This window comes from Nuphar pumila, chromosome 12 (assembly GCF_984573655.1).
Source record: "Nuphar pumila chromosome 12, dmNupPumi1.hap1.1, whole genome shotgun sequence".
Classification (NCBI taxonomy): Eukaryota; Viridiplantae; Streptophyta; class Magnoliopsida; order Nymphaeales; family Nymphaeaceae; genus Nuphar; species Nuphar pumila.
Genome location: NC_143260.1, coordinates 105,064,119 through 105,083,735, shown reverse-complemented (window position 1 = coordinate 105,083,735; position 19,617 = coordinate 105,064,119). Strand labels below are relative to the sequence as shown.

At 37.3% G+C, this 19,617-nt stretch overlaps 1 protein-coding gene and 1 pseudogene across 1 annotated transcript; one reads left to right on the top strand and one right to left on the bottom strand.

Annotated features, from left to right (window-relative positions):
- Nucleotides 1–4,230: 4,230 nt before the first annotated feature.
- Nucleotides 4,231–7,204, top strand: LOC149821450 (uncharacterized). Its single transcript, XM_089981953.1, has 7 exons — nucleotides 4,231–4,404; nucleotides 4,511–4,709; nucleotides 5,272–5,457; nucleotides 5,704–6,379; nucleotides 6,506–6,615; nucleotides 6,709–6,768; nucleotides 7,128–7,204. Exons 1-7 carry the CDS (start codon nucleotides 4,231–4,233, stop codon nucleotides 7,202–7,204), a joined length of 1,482 nt encoding a protein of 493 aa, XP_089838079.1.
- A 1,324-nt stretch (nucleotides 7,205–8,528) lies between these two features.
- LOC149821449 (fructose-1,6-bisphosphatase, chloroplastic pseudogene) lies at nucleotides 8,529–9,153 on the bottom strand (annotated as a pseudogene).
- Nucleotides 9,154–19,617: the final 10,464 nt, after the last annotated feature.

The window sequence follows — 19,617 nt, the reverse complement described above, 5'->3', positions numbered from 1 at the left end:
TTTTTCTTGTTACATAGTTGAAATTTATTAGTGCAGATCGTATTGTTTTGTATTGATTCATGTTTTTAAGTTAGTGATTTCTTAGTGCTGGATTATTCATGGGTAGATTAGTTAGTCTAATTTATGATATTTTTTAGTAATTAGTTAGTTAAAGTTGTTCAAGTTGAATCCATAAATAGTTTTTAGTGTACACGTTGATTCTTTCCTATTCGTAATTTGTTAATTTGTTATGCTAATGTGTCTTCTAGTGTAGGCAGTTAGTGAGTTTGATTCTTTTTACTGATTTCTCATTTTAGATTTAGTTTAGCTTCCTTGTTGCTGCTGCGTTTGCTTGATTTCTGTTTTGCAGGGAAGCGTTGGACGTGCAAAGAGACCATTTTTGTGCCCCTGAAGAGACCTCCAAGGTCTCTAAAAGGTACCCTTAGACCCTCAGAAGTGCCCTCAAGGGAGCCCTCAGAGGACCCTGAATCAAACCATACAAAAGTGTTCAACCTGGAAGGGACAGAAAGGGACCACCAAAGCCTTAAGCACTGAAGACTCTTGTTTTTCTTTTTAGACTAGGCTTTTATTTTATTTTATTCAATTCATTGGGTTGTAATAAGGCCGTTTTTATTCTTTTATTCATTTAAGCCCTCTGTGTAGGGAAGCATTCTTTAGTTATTCTTTAATTTTTTTTGGGCAATAAAGAGTAGCATAGTTGTGTGTGTGTTGAATACAAGTATCTTCCGTTCCCTGAGATCGACCCGGACTCCACCACTCGTGCGAGCCGGTTTTTATATTATTTGGTGTTTGGCTTTCATTAGATTTTCATTAAAAATATTATTTTGAAAAGGGTTTTCCTAAAACTCACACCATGTTCATGATTTTTTTAGTACATTATCCCCTTTTTTCGGATGAATTGGCACTATTAGAACCTAAGTGGGTGGCTACCGAAGATGTGAAACTTAGGCGGACAAATGAAAAAAGAATTTTTTTTTCATTTTTTTTATAAATTAGGTTCGAAGTTTGAATAAGTAAGATCTTCTCTTCTTAATAGTACATCTTCACTTTCCTTAGAATATGTTGCCGAAGTATGCCAAGAAGAAACTCGTCTAGGCATGGCTAAAAGAGGAGATGAAGTAATGGTCATATCTAGGCCAAAAAACAATGTTAAAACATATAGACCTCCACAATTTGGGAGGCAAAATGGCTCATGAAACAACTATGGAGGATCAAAAAAGCCTATTTGTCATTTTTGCAATGAACCAGTCACATTAGACCTCTTTGTCTAAAGCTTAGAAACAATGTGGCTTTTGTAGAAGAATCTACATCAAAAAAAGAGAAAGAAGGCAAAATTGGAGGAGAGCTAAAAGACACACTTTGTCAATTAATTATGGCGCTTCAACAAATACTCAAATCTTCATCATCTATATCTTGTGCCGCCATTGCCTCCTCTTTATATCCTGGTGAGTGTTCATGAAGTCTTGACTCAGAAGCATTCTTTCATATGACTCCACATGAGATTACTTTATCCAGCATATACACTAACCCAAATTTGTCTTGTGTTTCCACTGCCAATGGAACACCTTTAAAAATTAAAAGTATTGGAAATTTAGTTTCTCAAAATTTTTTTATTCTAAAAATTAGGATTGTTCCTAAGTTGAATTTAAATGTTTTTCCCGTTCCTCAAATTACTGACCATAGGTGTGAAATCTCCTTTTCATCTAAAAGTTGCTTTGTGCAGGATCTCCGGTCCAGGAAACGGATTGGGTAAGGCCATAGGAGGAGAGATCTCTATTTCATAGACTCTATCTCTTCCACCAAACCTTTTTGTAATTATATTCAAGATAATGATATTGAAACTTTGCATAAAAGACTTAGACACCCAAGTTATTAAAAAATGTATCTTTTTCCTTTTAAGGAATTTTTTTCCTAAAGAAAACGATATGGTGTACAAAGATTGTATACTTGGCAAAATGAAATCCATCGCGTTTCCAAGCAGAACTTTCATCTCTAAAAGGCCTTTTGAGTTAGTGCACTCGGATGTTTGGGATCATTCTCCGGTTATATCGAAAGGAGGTTATTCATATTATTTGACATTTATAGATGACTTTGCTAGATATGTATAGGTCTAATTTCTCAATTTAAAATCTGATGTATTTTTCTTTCTTTAAAGAATTTCATATAATAGTCAAAAATCATTTTTAAAGTAACATTGTCATATTTAGATCTGATCCAGGTGGAGAATATTTATCAAAAGAATTTCAAAACTACTTAAAACAAAATAGAATTTTCCATCAAAGATCTTGTCCTAGAACCCCCCAACAAAATAAACTAGCGGAAAGAAAACATAGACATATTATGGAAACCGCTAGAACCCTCTTTATTTCCAAGAATATTCCAAAATCCTTTTGGGCTGAAGTCGTGTTGACTTCAACATATTTAATAAATCGAATGCCATCATCATTGCAAAATATTTCTCCTTGTGAAAAGTTATTTAAAATAACACCCGACTTCAAAAGATTACGGGTTTTTTGTTGTAAATGTTTTATACTCCTACACAAGAGAGATAAATTATCCCCAAAAGTCATTGAATGTGCCTTCATTGGATATGGGGAAAAACAAAAAGGATATAGATGTTTCGATTTTAACAACAACAAACTTTATGTTTCCAAAGATGTGACTTTCTTAGAAAATGAGAATGGCTTTGATCAAATAAATGAAAAAGAGGAAGTATACTATACTTTTTTATTTGATCTCGCTCCAAGGAATGATAATGAGACTTTAAATAATGATGATAATCATTCTAATGATGAGAGTATAGAACCTTGTGATCATCATACTATAGATAGTGATATAGATAAGAGATCTACTGAAGACATACGTGTTTATGCCTGGCATGAGGAAAACAATCTTCAAAATGCTTTAGAAAAATATTCTTCTCCCGAAGAAGAATCATTAGATTAAAATTTAGAGTATGTTTGATGTGCCGTTCCCAACGGGATTCAGACAAAAATCTCGTTGGGAATAACGATTTCCAACAAACGTTGTACGCGGCGGACGACGATCAGCGCATCCATAATAATATGTGATTTTTGATCCACCTCCTCCCGTTACAGAATGAAGAGGAACGAAGGAAACACAAAAAAATGCATCGACGGGCGCACCACCCGTCAATCTCTCTCTCCCTCTTGCTCCTCTCCCTTTCGCTCTCGCTCTCCTTCCCTGCTTCAAACTCACTGTCACCATAGATTAGGTCCCTCTAGCATCCACTGTCACCAAGCTCCTTCCCCACCCGCATCTCGACGCATCCGAGATCCTTCTCCACCGTCGTGTTCCTTCCCCACCGCACCAGGTGCGTCCTTTCCCCTCTCTCTCGCCTTAAACTCTAACCGGTAAGGGTCTGCTCCCTCTCTTTCCTCCATTGTATAAGAGACACCCACAAGAGGAAAACCATGAGAAGGGTCTCCCCCTCTCTTTTCTCCATTATTTCTCCTCGAGCTCGCCTTCAAGATCATCACCCAAGGACCCGTATGAGGAGCACACCTACGAGTTCGTCAAGTCGTTGACAGTCCAATCTTAATACAGATTTAGATTTTACTTAAAAGATCTAAATCCAAAAATAACATATAAAATTCACATCAAATATTCAATCATATCTGATCCTTTGGTAGCTTACTTGTAACCTACCATGTGGCCGGGAGGGCATCTATTCCAGTTGGCATGGACACTGGTGGCTCGGCTCATGTTTTGCTCATAAACATCTCGATCAAACTCGTAAAATAGGCATAACAAGCTGAATATGAACTATAGGTACTCCGCTTGGCTCAACTCATAGAAGCTCGTTAGGTAGTAACTTAAGCTCATTATGAGCTGGAACTTGGCTTGACTCACCACAAGAATGAACCAAGCATGAACACTTGGAGCTCTGTTGGTTCAGCTCCAACTTGGCTTGACTCACCACAAAAATGGTTTTTCCGTTGAAATAAATTTAAAAGTAATAAAATATTTATTTAAAAATATTAAAATAATGCTGTACACGTGAATTCTCTAGTCAGCCTGTCTAAACGTGTCCGTTCGTGTCATCAAGACTCGTAGCCAAAATGGCGAGTTCCTGTGATATCGCGCCATCTTAGCTACTTTCAAAGAAGCCGTGGTACTCGACCCGCCAAAAATACCTCCCGAAAATTCGAAACCAGGAATCGATTTACTCTCTCTCTCTCTCTCTCCTGCCACTCCTTCCCCACGAAGATGGGCAAGAACTCCAAGACCAAGAAACCAGAGAAGTTGGGAAAGGGGCAGGTGACTCCGATCCAGGTAGCCTTCATCGTCGATAGGTATCTCATCGACAACAATTACACCCAAACCCTCTCCGTCTTCAGATCGGAGGCTTCCGCTCTCCTCTCCAAATCCAAGATGAAAGAGGTACCAAACACTCGAAATCCTTCGTGAGTTTTCGATTTCTCGATGTTGGTGTTCGTTTTTCTGCAGATTTTCTTGATTCTTTGTTGTTGCTTGGTGCTTTGGTTAGGCACCCAAGAGTTTGCTGAGCTTGGAGGACATACTGAACGAGTATATAATGTTGAAAGAGCAAAGGGTGTTAGCGGATCAAGAGAAATGTAGGGTGGAGAAGCTGTTGCAGGGGATGCAGGAAGTGATGAAAGCGTACCAATCACCGGATAATGCCTCCTCTTCTCGTTCGCCGACGCCTATGTCCGTAACACCCAAAGGTAATCCTTCAAAAGTTTCGTCTCCCAATTCATGATTTCTAATTAAAACTTTTACTTGTAGGGCATTATATTTGGTTCATTGTGTTTAAGAAAGACCAACACATAAGGAGATAGTGAGACCTTATTTTATGGAATTTGCAGTATTTTTCTAGATACAACAGAAGCAATCAGCGATTAACAATTCTTTTTTTTTTTGGGTGACCTATTTTACTATACACATCTGAAAATCTGTAGTTGTGGCTACGATCCATAAAAAAATGTGTATTTATAAGATGGGAAATGACAAATTGTTTATTCTATATGGGAGAGTAATTTTCATAAAATTGGTTATGTTGATGCTCTATATAAAAACACCTATATTAGGTGGCAAAAACAGAGGCAGTTTTGGGCTGTTAAATCTTTTCTTCCAGCTTCATTGGTTTGGAATAGTATCAATGTAGTGAACATGAAAGAATTAGGATTGACAAAACGGGTTGTTTTGATAGTTTACACGAGGTAGAAGGAATGTAGTGTTTCGCTTTTCTGGCTTTCTTTCCTCACCATTTTCTTGTTTATTTTGTAGCCAATTCCCTGCTCACAAATTCGACATCTACGCCTCTTTATATGACACCGTCCATCGAATTTCAGTCTCCAGTTCCTACAGTTCCCGCCAATAACAAGAGGAAGGCCTCTGTTTCTGTTCCAGAACCGTCCTCATCAACAAAGAAATCATTTGTCCAGGCTCCCACATATCCTTCCAATGGCGCAGGTAAAAGCACAGAGAGGATTTTAAGATTAGTGAGACTGGGTTACTTGAATCTGTATTGGTTTTGAGAGATGAAAAATATTTTGGTTCGATTTTTGAAGCTCACTATGCCTTTCAAGTTGATGGTGGATCCAGACATTGTCACCATGTGCCTACTTGTGGCTCCTTGCAATCTGAGTCTGTTCAACAGATTTTGACACTGTTGCTTCTGCATTTAATTTATATTTAAGGCCGTTTTCTTTCGTGCAGGGGTTAGGCCATTTGTAAAAGAAATGAGTCACAACACCATCCCAGCGATGATCGAAGATTGTACAGCATATTCTAGGATGGAGCCAACTTCCAATAGTCATACCTTTCATAGTTCTTCAGTCCAAGAGCTCGCCATTCAGACTGGTGTGCTTGGTCAGTCATCCAGTCCAAAGAGAGAATCCCCCTCTCCTCAAACTCCACATCAGCAATATTCCTCACAAACTAATTTATCTGATTCTCCAATGGGCATGTCATCCCTGATCGCACCGGCTGATCCATTTGAAGTAACTCCAACAAATGCACCTATATCTTCTCATGCAAATGAAATTGGATCAAATTGCTCAGGTGATAACATATACGAAGTTCTTCATCAATCTTATGTCTCACCTTCAAAATACGGTGGAAAGAAGATGTTCCGAAAGGAACACATAAAGGGTAGATTGGATTTTGATGATTCTGTCATGCTGATGAGCCATGTGAGATTCACGGCTGAAACTTCTGTATCTGCTACTGAGGATGAAAGAAGGGAGAACTTTGATATAGATGACATTCTAAACTTTAGCATTCTTGATGCTGATGTGTCATTGTCGCATCTGGTTGATTTTGTGATGGATTCAAAGGCAGTTGCTCCCTCTGATCACATACCGTCAGGTCAAGATACCAAGCTTATCTCAAGGTGCAAAGTTTTTTTCTCACATACTTGTTCTATTTCAAGTTGAATTTGTCTTATTCTTAAACTCCATAATTTTATTCCATCTTTACTAAAAGCTCCTCTTTTTGTTCTCCTCTGGATCATATGCAGCCCATGTGATGAAATAGGAAACATGAATTTGGAGGTTAATGGAACTTTTTCAGAACTTTTTCTTTCAAGTGAAGTTGGCGTTCTTTCTGAGAAAGATATGAATCACATAGGTGAGTTAAATGTGATTGAACTAATTCCATACTTGCAGATTTTTGTGATAAGTATGTTGGTTTTGTTCCTTCTGTTGGCAACCCGATAAGCAGGTGATGACGATAGACAATCTTCTATGCTAAGAGCTGCAAGTCTTGAAACTGATAGTCCTGGTAATTCAAACAGTTCTGCATTTATCCTTATCTATGTTTACCTTCATGCACATTGAGATATTCTAGTTGCTTCTTTTTGTTGGATTGCAATTTTTAATTGGCTTGCTTTTTGAAAACAAATTGCAGGTGAAAAGAAGAGAGGATTTTGTTCAGATAAGGAGAATATACTGATATTATGATCAGCAATGACTATCTCATATTTTTCAAAGCACATGTTGGTCTAATCCACTGTAATTTGCCATGGAGATATCACCAATATGTCCTAACTGGCTTTGCAACATTTTCCACAGATTTCTAGCAGCTAAACCTCAGTATTAGGTGTACTAATTTTCCTGCCCAGCTCCCTGCATGTTCTTTAGGGATGGGTTTCCATGCTGAGATCACTCATCTGCATCCAGTTTTTGAGCTTGACTTGTATGTGTATCCTGAGTTCTGACTGGCTATTTTGTAGAACTGTTACCTCTAATCATCTACTTGATTAGCAAATGGTAAGTAGTGGTTTTGCGACATATCTCTTCAAACCATCAGTTGTTCAGTTATGGTTACATCGGTAGAGAAGTGATTGAAATATACTACGATGCAAATGGCTATCTTGAAAGGTCACGTTTTTTTTTTCTTCAAAAAGAAATAAAATAAAGGACACATTTTCTTTTGGATAGGCCGGAAATAATTACATGGTATATATAGAAATAGCATTAGCTCCCAGCAGCATTGCAAGTTTTACATGTTTAACTCCCAGTGGCATTGCCATTTCCAATGCTCTATTTGGAATCTGAGGTCAATAAGCTTTACAGGAAAAGAAGGGCAAGGATGATCACGTTTGTTAACTTACATAATTTGGTGTGATGAAAGAGCAATCTGGTACCATGTCATAGACAATGAGCAATTTTGCAATTTTAATGTTCTGATGGTATGTTAATGCCACAGAACCAGCGCATTTCTATATTCTGCAGTTTTTTAAGAATTTCAAAATGCTTTAGGCTCATAACTTCTAGTTATCAGTGTTAGTTGTTTCATATTCTTAGTCATGACTTCTGGAGTTTTGGCTTCGTTTACTTGTATTGCATTTGTTCCTTTTACTAATTTTATGTTCTTTTGGATCTTGCTTTTTTCTGATCATCTGATGTCCCAATAATTCTTTTTTCTTTTCCACAGTGCTCTTACTTTCTCATCAGACAACCTACACACGTTCTCTAATCAGATTATAACAGTGAATAACTTTTTCAATGCCACATTAAACTTAAATAGCAGTAACATGGTACTACTTCAGCAGATGGCATGGTTATGACTAATGATTACTGAACCTGTAATTATGTATGTTCACCTGTCATATATTATGGAACATCCATTTGGTTCAGTAGCTAAATCATGTAATCATGTATTGCATCTCTCTTCACATGAGCTGCATATAAGAATAACAACAATAAGAGAGAGAATTGTTCAAATTATGATTGTCATTTGGTTGGTTTATTGAGTTTATGCCTATACATCAGATGACATCTTGATCTGTTCTCTGGCTGTTTTTTTTTTTTATATTTACATGCAGAAACCACCCCCAGGATCAGAGACCTAGCCTCGCTGGCTTTGCCTGCCTTATGGTCTACAGAAAACCAAATATTTACTTGATGTTCATCCAATGCAAATACAACGAATAAACAGATTTTAAGATTACAAAATAACTCCATTACATCATCAGTTTTTCACTGCTCCCTTGGACTTCTCAAGATCCATAAGTTATATGAAATTGTTGAATGATTGAATCATGCAAGGAACTTTTCCAATTTCTCAACTTCTTTGACGCTCCCAATGAAGAGAGGAACTCTTTGATGGATCTGTCAAAACATAAGCATCAAGAAGAAAAGAAGTTATTTGAAGTGAATGTTGGCAGGATCATCTTAAGTGGTAAATTCATCATTACTAATAACTGTGATATGTATAGTTTGAATTTCTCTAACATAAAAATTAAATTCTTTTCAGTTCTTACCTCGTCTGGCTTGATGTCCAGTATTCTATTATGGCCATCCGATCCTTTTCCACCAGCCTGTTCCACAATGTAACTCATAGGGGCACACTCATACAAAAGCCTGAGCTTCCCATTCTTGCTCTTTTTATCTCTTGGATATTCATGGATGCCACTAAGCTTCCTATATAACGCGCTGAGTATTGCTTCCCTGAGGGGCCAGGGTCCTTGAGATTGTCCATGCACTTTCTTAGCTTGTCATCCCATAGCAAGTAGTTGCCTTCATTGAATGCATAGATCTTGCCTGCTTTTGGTATCTTGATGTCTTCTTGTGTGAGTACAAACTCCTCAATCAGAGGGTCCAGAGTGAAAGCATACACCTCTTTCCCTATTGAGAGGACAAAGATGATTGAGCTCGAGTACATGCAGAACTCTGCAACCAGTTGGTTAGTGCCCGGTTGGCACACACTGAACACATTTTTGTTTTGCCTTCCCCAGCAGCAACAGAGTATTTTTTTTCTGTTGTAAGGCATGATACTGGATGAACCAACATTGGAAAAGGAAAAATAAGCTTGTATAAGTGCCAACACAATAGGAATGTGCTTGAGCTTAAGGTTCTACATGAATCATCCTTTTGTTAAGGGAAATGATTTCTTGACATTTGGGGGAACTGCCTTCCCTGTAACTGTAACTGCCGGGGGGATGAGGATAAACCTCACCCCCATGATCGACGGGGGTGGGGGGTTGAGGTTATCCTCACCCACCGTGAGAGCCTAGCCTCCACCCGACGATCAACAGCGAGCGACAGAGGGAGAGAGGCATGAAGAAAAAAAAATCGAGAGGAGCAACAGAGGGGAGGGAGGCTTACCGGTACTCCGCCAGCGACATTAGGTACGGTTTCTCCTCTTTCTTTCTTTTTTCGATCCCACAGAGAGCCGGCAGCCATGGCTGCCGGCGGGTTACAGGTGCAGAAAAAACAAGGGGAAACCCACGACTGCTGTGAGAGAGAGAGAGAGAGAGAGAGAGAGACGGTTCCGGCGGTTGGTCCCTCTGCTATTTAGAAGAAGAGACGGAAGGGGAGAGGAAGAGACGGACGGTGCGTCCCAGACCGAACTGGCTCTGGGTGCGACCCAGACCAAACCATGCGGTGCGGTCTGGGTTGCACCTAGACCAAACCGGGTAAGGAAAAAGAAAATTGGTACTGAATTTGTTTAGACCAAACAGATTCAGACCAATTCGGTTCAGACCAAATTGGACAGGCACTACAACAAAGCAGTAGAATAGCAACAACCACATTCTGTCGCGAATCCGTCGCTCATTCCGTCGCGAATCCGTCGCTAACATGGTTAGCGACGGATTAGCGACAACGAGGCGACAGTATGCTTACGTCGCGAATATTTCGACGCTAACTGGCGACAAAATTATTCCATCGCCAGGTCCGTCGCTAATTGCGACGAAATAACGAGCGCTATATTCCGTCGCCAATCCGCCGGTACTAAACGGCGACTATGGCTTGGCGACGGATTTACTTCCGTCGCTATGCCGTCGCTAGATTAATATGAATAGCGACGGATGGTTCCGTCGCTAATCCGTCGCAAACACAAAAAAAATTTAAAAAAATTTATTTGAAAATTAAATACCGAGAACTGTACAATTTCTATTTCTTGTACAATTTATATTTCCTGTAAATAAAAAACAAACCACACAAAAAAATTCATATAACAAGAATCTATAACAATTAATCGTTCCACCTTAAAATTAAGAAGTTTAATTATTTACAATTCAACAATTACAATTAGGAAAAATAAAAAAAATAGAACTTCTTCAACACAGTCCTCTAATCATCGCCAAGATTTTGTGCGTCTTCTTGTTCATTGTCTTTATCTGTCCCTTCAGCTCCACTACCCTGATTATCGCTAGCAGCCTACACAAGAAAAGAACAGTCAGTATTGATAAACAAAATATAATGAAATAAATTACACACTATATGTGATTCTATCATGTGCTCATATGTGCTCTAAGGCAGACAAAAAGTTATATATATATATATATATATATATATATATATATATATATATATATATATATATATATATATATATATGTGATTCTATCATGCTCATATATGTGCTAAGGCAGTCAAAAAATTGAATATGTGATTATAGCATGTTCATATGTGTTCTAAGGCATCTAGAAAAACTCTATATGTGATTCTACCATGCTCAGATGTGCTTTAAGGCAGGCAAAAAACTATATATGTGATTCGATCATGCTCGTATGTGTGCTAAGGCAGTAAAAAAATTGAATATGTGAATATAGCATGCTCATATGTGCTCTAAGGCAGGCAAAGCAAAAATTTTTATATGTGATTCTATCATAAATGATATATAGCATGTTCATATGTGTTCTAAGGCAGTAAAAAAACTCTATATGTTATTATAGCATGCTCATATGTGTGCTAAGGCAGTCAAAAAACTGAATATGTGATTATATTATGCTCATATGTGTTCTTAGGCAGTCAAAAAACTGAATATGTGATTATAGCATGCTCATATGTGTTCTAATGCAGTCAAAAAAACTTTATATGTGATTCTATCATGCTCATATGTGTTCTTAGGCATGCAAAAAAACTTTATATGTGATTATAGCATGCTCATATGTGCTCTAATGCAATAAAAAAACTCTATATGTTATTATAGCATGCTCATATGTGCTCTAAGGCAGTAAAAAAACTGAATATGTGATTATAACATGCTCATATGTGTTCTTAGGCAGGCAAAAAACTGAATATGTGATTCGAGCATGCTCATATGTGTTCTAATGCAGTCAAAAAAACTTTATATGTGATTCTATCATGCTCATATGTGCTCTAAGGCAGACAAAAAGTTATATATATATATATATGATTCTATCATGCTCATATGTGTGTTAAGGCAGTCAAAAAATTGAATATGTGATTATAGCATGTTCATATGTGTTCTAAGGCATCTAGAAAAACTTTATATGTGATTCTACCATGCTCAGATGTGCTTAGGCAAAAAACTATATATGTGATTCGATTATGCTCGTATGTGTGTTAAGGCAGTAAAAAAATTGAATATGTGAATATAGCATGCTCATATGTGCTCTAAGGCAGGCAAAGCAAAAAATTTTATATGTGATTCTATCATAAATGATATATAGCATATTCATATGTGTTCTAAGGCAGTAAAAAAACTCTATATGTTATTATAGCATGCTCATATGTGTGCTAAGGCAGTCAAAAAACTGAATATGTGATTATAATATGCTCATATGTGTTCTTAGGCAGTCAAAAAACTGAATATGTGATTATAGCATGCTCATATGTGTTCTAATGCAGTCAAAAAAATTTATATGTGATTCTATCATGCTCATATGTGTTCTTAGGCAGACAAAAAAACTTTATATGTGATTATAGCATGCTCATATGTGCTCTAATGCAATAAAAAAACTCTATATGTTATTATAGCATGCTCATATGTGCTCTAAGGTAGTCAAAAAACTGAATATGTGATTATAACATGCTCATATGTGTTCTTAGGCAGGCAAAAAACTGAATATGTGATTCGAGCATGCTCATATGTGTTCTAATGCAGTCAAAAAAACTTTATATGTGATTCTATCATTCTCATATGTGCTCTAAGGCAGAGAAAAAATTATATATATATATATGATTCTATCATGCTCATATGTGTGTTAAGGCAGTCAAAAAATTGAATATGTGATTATAGCATATTCATATGTGTTCTAAGGCATCTAGAAAAACTCTATATGTGATTCTACCATGCTCAGATGTGCTTTAAGGCAGGCAAAAAACTATATATGTGATTCGATTATGCTCGTATGTGTGCTAAGACAGTAAAAAAATTGAATATGTGAATATAGCATGCTCATATGTGCTCTAAGGCAGGCAAAGCAAAAATTTTTATATGTGATTCTACCATAAATGATATATAGCATGTTCATATGTGTTCTAAGGCAGTAAAAAAACTCTATATGTTATTATAGCATGCTCATATGTGTGCTAAGGCAGTCAAAAAACTGAATATGTGATTATAACATGCTCATATGTGTTCTTAGGCAGCCAAAAAACTGAATATGTGATTCGATTATGCTCATATGTGTTCTAAGGCAGACAAAAAACTGAATATGTGATTATACCTGAGAGGGACCTGGAATCGAAGATCCCCTATCCTGAACAGCGGCCTTGATCTCATTTCGGAGAAAGGGGGCGACGGTGTATTGGAAGTAGTTATTCAGTGATTCATTAATGATCTCGCGTACATCATCACCGGAAAGAATAGTCGGCTGCTTGGAGCTTATGTCGGCGCAAGAAGTCGGTGAGCCGTAACTGAAAGAACCAATAACTGGTGAAGTGTTCATATTTCTCCCAAACCCGAACAGGCGACCTTTTTTGGGTTCACCTACTGCAGTCACCCATGCTGTAGGATCAAATGATGGATGCTGAGTAGCGTCATCGCCATATCGCTCTACCATCTGTTGCTCATATGCCTCCTACAAAATAATGTTTAAAGTATTCATTAATAATTAATGATAACATTATGATAACTTGCATATATATTGCAATGATTATTAATAGAATTAATACATACCGTTGTCGTTCTCGCCTTCTCTGATACGAAGACTCCCGTGGTCTTCCGTTTATGTGTTTCTACAAACACATCCTTATATGGTACACTGCCTCATTTTTCTGCTTCCTGCGAAGTTAAATGACAAAAGATTTAGTACACAAGTTTGCAACAATACTTATAAAATTAATATTATATATTGATGAGTTACCATTTTCTTTAGGTGGCTCCCAAATGTCTTAGATCCACCTGTGTGTAGATGGGTTTCGGGCATCTTCGATCGATTTTGTGCAGCCTTCGCAGAGCGATTTCTAAATGCATCTCCCGCCCACTTATCGCACATTTCATCCCAGTAATCTCTCCTGATAGTAATAGGACCATGGCCCTTCCACAGTAATGTATCATCTACTACGCCAGATGTTTTTTTTGCTGCAGTCTTCATAGTGTGCAGCATGTCTGCAAATTGATTGGCAGCCACCTTCTGCCATACATTCCTTGCATCATTTTCTTCCACCGTAGTTGCGAAGCGATTCGAAGCCTACAAATATTTTCAGAAAGTTAGTAGACATTGCTTAAATAAATTAAATATGAAACACATTAACTATGAGGAACAACTGTATACCATGAATCAGGACCACAATCTGTCTAACACCTCCTTTGGGTACTCTTTCCATTGAGCAACTGGTCCTGGTAGATGTTGAAGAAGTGAATTCCTAATCTCCCGTACTACTTCTTGTGGCTCAAACCTCGTGCTGCACATGAATTGTTACACAGTAAATATCAATATAAAATATTTAAAAGATATGCAATAATTGAAAACAAAATACTTACGGTCGATTATCGATATACACTATTCGAATGAGTCTTCTTGTGCCAGCCTGAGAAGACCCTGTTTCCTGTGTTGGCTGTTGACTTGTGCGATCAACTGGTGTAGGTGGGTCGTGTACAGGCGCAACATCATCTGTAAAAAAATACATTAGAAATTCTCAGAATGCGCATTTGAACTAATCAAGCATCCAATTAGTTATATGATATACCTATCACAGGAGCCCGTGAAGATGAAGGCTGAGCCTGGCTACTACTGGATGAGCGACCACTATAACCTCCACGAACCATATTCTAACAAATAACATATGTCATACAATACATTCAAATAATTCACATCAAGTATTACAATGCATTCAAGTCATTCACATCAAGCATTGCAATGCATTCAAATAATTCAAATCATTCACATCAAGTATTGCACTAATTCAAATCATTCGTTAATTGCATAAATTATAATACATTCATATAATTGAAATCATTCACATCAAGTATTACAATGCATTCGAATCATTCGTATCAAGTATTAATATACATTCAAATAAAATTTTTAATCATTCACACCAACTATTGCAATAAAACTCACATCAAGTATTACAATGCATTTAAATAGAGGTTTGTAGTATAAGATTTTGCTCACTAGCTTGAGAATTCTTCCTCGTCACTAGTTTGACTTTCATCTTCTTATTCTTCTTCTTCTTCTTCATTGTTTGCCCATCCACTTGGTACATCATTTGGATCACATTCCTCTATGAATGTTTCATCGGCCAATGGAGATATGACATGCATATCATGCGCAATATCGTGACCATAAGCGAAGTCATAGACATCATCTGATTGATAGTAATCACTGTCTTCAGCTAACTCATCTTCCTGTAACTGATCATACTCGGGGTATAGTTTGGATTTCACCTTGCAAACTGCCCACCATTCATTTCTATCTGACTTTTTTATACTCGGATATGAAGTATAATAAACTTGTTGAGCTTGCGAGGCTAATATGAATGGTTCATATGTTCCAAACCTGGATTTATGATTCACCTCCACAATGCCTGAAGCTTTGTCGAGTCTTGTTGCAGTTGGATCAAACCAATGACACTTAATTATCGTAACCCTGTTATTCATGCCTAAGTAAGTCAACTCCATTATTTCCTCTATAACACCGTAGTAATCATGTTCATTTTCACCGTAGCTGCTACCCTTGACACACACGCCACTATTTATCGTTGATTTGTTTATACCGTAGTCTTTTGTATGAAATCGATAACCATTTACGATATACCCGTTGTATCATTGCACAACTTTGGTCGGACCATTTTCTAAATCACATATTCCTTGATCTTTAACATCACCATGGCGAACCTACGCACAGACATAAACAATTATTGTAATCACGATCAATTAAGTAACTTAGTGTTGTTTATAAGTACAAAATTTATGTTAGCTTCTTTACCAACTGTTTCAACCACTCCACAAACTTAGTTTCACGTTCTTTTTGTACTTCTGCATCAGTTAGATGTGAAACTTCGCTTTGCAACTCCAGATCAAATCGTCTGCAAACCACAAATACTTATATTACCGAGCCATGTATCCACATATAGAACATAAAAGGATTTATAATTGAGTTGCATATAGATATACTTACTCGATGTATGGGTCGATCACTGAGCAATTAAAAAGAGTATAGATGTGTGCTGCATCTTGCTCTCGATCTGTCAATAGCCTTGATCGGCAACTACCAAATGCATGCCCAAGTGGTTGAAATATCGACAGTTTGTCAGCTACAGTTGTTCTCCATCATCGTTACGGGACGGGCATGTGTAACGTGTTGGAATATGAGGTTCGAAGTACATAGATGAGAAATTTGAAATCTCTTCTAAAGTGTACGCCTCACAAATAGAGCCTTCTACTCTTGCTTTATTACGAACCTTTTTTTTTAGGTCGAACATGCATCTGACAAGAATATACATTTCAAATTTTAAATATCTGTCATTAAAGAGACAAATATAAAAAAACATATACCTTTCAAATGGGTACATCCATCGATATTGCACAGGGCCACCAATCCTTAGTTCATATGGCAGATGTATGATCAAATGTTCCATAACATCGAAAAATGTTGGCGGAAATATCTTTTCTAACAGACAAACAGTGGTGATGACAGAGTCCTCGAGTTTCTTTACATCTGATACAACGACCTCCGATGCGCACAATGTTCTGAAAAATCCGCTCAACTTAGACAATATCCCCCATATAGGTTTGTCTAACATATCATGGAATGTTAGGGGTATCAATCGTTGCATAAAGATATGACAATCATGGCTCTTCAACCCATATAACTGTCCATCGTCAAATCTTCACAGCCCGAGCAATGTTAGAGACATATCCATCTGGAAATCTCAGTTGTCTCAACCATTGACATACATGTTTTATTTGATCAGGTCCGAGCACGTACTTTGCCTTTGGTTTCAGTACTTTGCCATTATACTCTTTGAGTTCCAATTCTGGTCTTTTACATATTAATTTTAAATCCATACGGGCCTTCGGATTATCCTTCGTTTTTCTTTTAATATTCATTATTGTATTGAACACATTATCAAACACATTTTTCTCTACATGCATCACATCCAAATTATGTCGTATCAATAGGGTCGGCCAATACGGTAGTTCCCAAAAAATAGATTTTTTCGTCCAATTGTGATCCTTCCCAAATCCATGGAAGGGTGTAGGACTGCGGGCATCTGTTAATACATCTGGAAAGTATCACAATCTTCTTAGAATCTCTATGTCGGACAATCTTGAGGATGGACCTTCCGTTTCAGTTGTGCCTGCTTTAAATGCATTCTTTTGACGTCGGAATGGATGATCACTGGGTAGGAATCGACGATGGCACTCAAACCAGCAAGGCTTCCTTCCATGCCTCAATCTAAAAGCTTTGGAATTCTCCATGCAGTACGGACAAGCCAACCTCCCATGTGTGCTCCAACCAGATAACATACCATATGCAGGGAAGTCACTGATTGTCCATAGAACAACGGCCTTCATGTTGAAGTTTTGTTTTTTGTGGGCATCATACGTGGTAACACTGTCATCCCACAGTACTTTTAATTCATCAATCAATGGCCTTAGATATACATCAAGATTTTGGCCAGGTGAGGTCGGGCCAGGGATCAACAGAGACAAGAAAAGATTTGGACGTTTCATACACAAGCTTGGTGGAAGGTTGTATGGAGTTACAAATACTGACCAGCATGAGTATGGAGTTGATCTACCCCCAAATGGATTAAATCCATCTGTACATAGACCGAGTCTAACATTTCGCACTTCCATTGCGAAGTTCTGATGAGTACGATCAAAGTGCTTCCAAGCTTCAGCGTCAACATGATGCGTGATCTTGTTTTCATCGTGTCAAACTTTATTTGCATGCCATCTCATGTGTTTAGCTGTCCTTGAAGACATATACAATCGCTGCAATCTAGGAGTGATAGGAAAGTAGCAGAGCGACTTTTATGAAACTTCCTTTGATCTCGTGCTACCATTGCCTCTTGTCTTTGGCTTGAACCGAGGATGCCCACATGACGGGCATGATATGTCGTTTTCCTGCTCCTTGAAATACAACATGCAGTGATTTGGACAAACATCAATCTTTTTGTAACCCATACCTAGAGCGTTGACCATAACTTTTGCACGATAGAAATTTTGTGGCAATTTCTCATCTTTGGGCAACATACTCTTCACAATCATGCACAAACGGTCAAAACATGATTGACTCAAATTATACTCGGACTTCAAATTCATTAGTTGAAGAACTGCAGACAAGATAGTGTGACTCTCACAACCGTTCCAAAGTGGCTCATCAGCATCTCTAAGTAAATCATAAAATCTACTAGCTGCATCGTTTGATGATTCTTCATCTATGGCAGTTCTTACATCACTAGAACTCATAGCAGAACCCAGTTCTGTTCCTGCGGCATCAAATATCAAATTCGTATATGGATTATCATGCACCACATTCACCCGTGCATCAAAATCGTTTCTAAATTCTTCTCCATGAAACGTCCAGTTCTGATAATCACTCACAAAACCCTTCCTGTATAGGTGATGTCTAACGCCATGAGGTTCTACAAATCGATTATTCTTACAAATCTTGCAAGGACACCTAATCCGACCTGTGGGATCTACTGTACTGACACTTGTCGTTGCAAATTCAATAAAACTGTCAACACCATCCATATATTCCTGCGATAACTCATTGTCCACTATCCTACGGTACATCCATTCACGGTTTGCAGTCATTTTGTCGTATGATGTTGCGAATAGTATCCTAACCAGTTAAAAGAGAACCATCAGAATGCTATGATGAAGAAAATATCAAATTTATCATGCAATATATGATGTCATACAATCACAAGAATTATGATGCATGCATTGATAACTTAATATTTTCATGTGCAAACTATTCATGACACGATACATTCATTTGAAGCATGCTTTCAGTATACAATTTCACATGGTAGACATAATCAAATTGAAAGTAACTACATGTAAGCATGGATACAATCACATCAAACATTGCAATACATCGAAATAATTCATATCAAACAAATCTCAAACATTTACCTACAGCAAATACACTTCAATATCCCACTAACTACTACCATGCCTAGCATGAACTCCATACTCCAAAAATAAGAACACTTCCATATTCATACATTAAAATCATGCTCAGCATGATCTCCGAACTCCAACAAAGCAGTCCTAGATATCAACAACTAAGTGAGTGTGTGAACAATAAAGTGTTACATTCAATAAATTAAATAACATGTGATGCGCTTGCATCACTTACTCACCACGGATATTTACCCGATTTGCATTGTTTTTGTCACTTACTTACCACGGGTGGCGGGACACAAGCGAGTTCCGTTGAGAAATCTGCAAAAAAAAAAAATGATGTTTTAAAATGAAGTCACCATGAAAAAAAACTCACTCTAAACAAATGATTTATAAAAGTAACTATTTAGTTACAGGAGGTGAATCAAATACCATGAAAAAAAATGGTATCTCACTCTAAACAAATGATTTATAAAGGTAACTATTTAGTTACAGGAGGTTCATAGATTTTGAAAACATTCATAAACATGATTTGCGAATGTCGTATTATATTTGCGAACGTACGTTGAAAAAACTAGTTAAAAGAGATTCACATATTTTAGGTGAAATTTGCAAAAATGATTTGCGATAATCATATCATATTTGCATACATACGATGAGAAATATAGTTAAAAGAGGTTTGCAGATTTTTTATGACATTCACAAACATGATTTGCGACAATCGTACCATATTTACAGTCGTACCTCAAGAGTATTTATTTAAAAAAGGTTCACATTTTGAACGACATTCACAAAAATGATTTGCGACGATCATACCATATTGGTGGACATACGTTTTGGAGT

Excerpts from the sequence above, each read along its gene's own strand:
- LOC149821450 (XM_089981953.1), top strand. The coding sequence starts at position 4,231 with ATGGGCAAGAACTCCAAGACCAAGAAACCAGAGAAGTTGGGAAAGGGG. Across the intron at positions 6,616-6,708 it reads GAAAGATATGAATCACATAG|GTGATGACGATAGACAATCT; the intron begins GTGAGTTAAATG and ends CCCGATAAGCAG. Across the intron at positions 6,769-7,127 it reads TCTTGAAACTGATAGTCCTG|GGATGGGTTTCCATGCTGAG; the intron begins GTAATTCAAACA and ends CATGTTCTTTAG.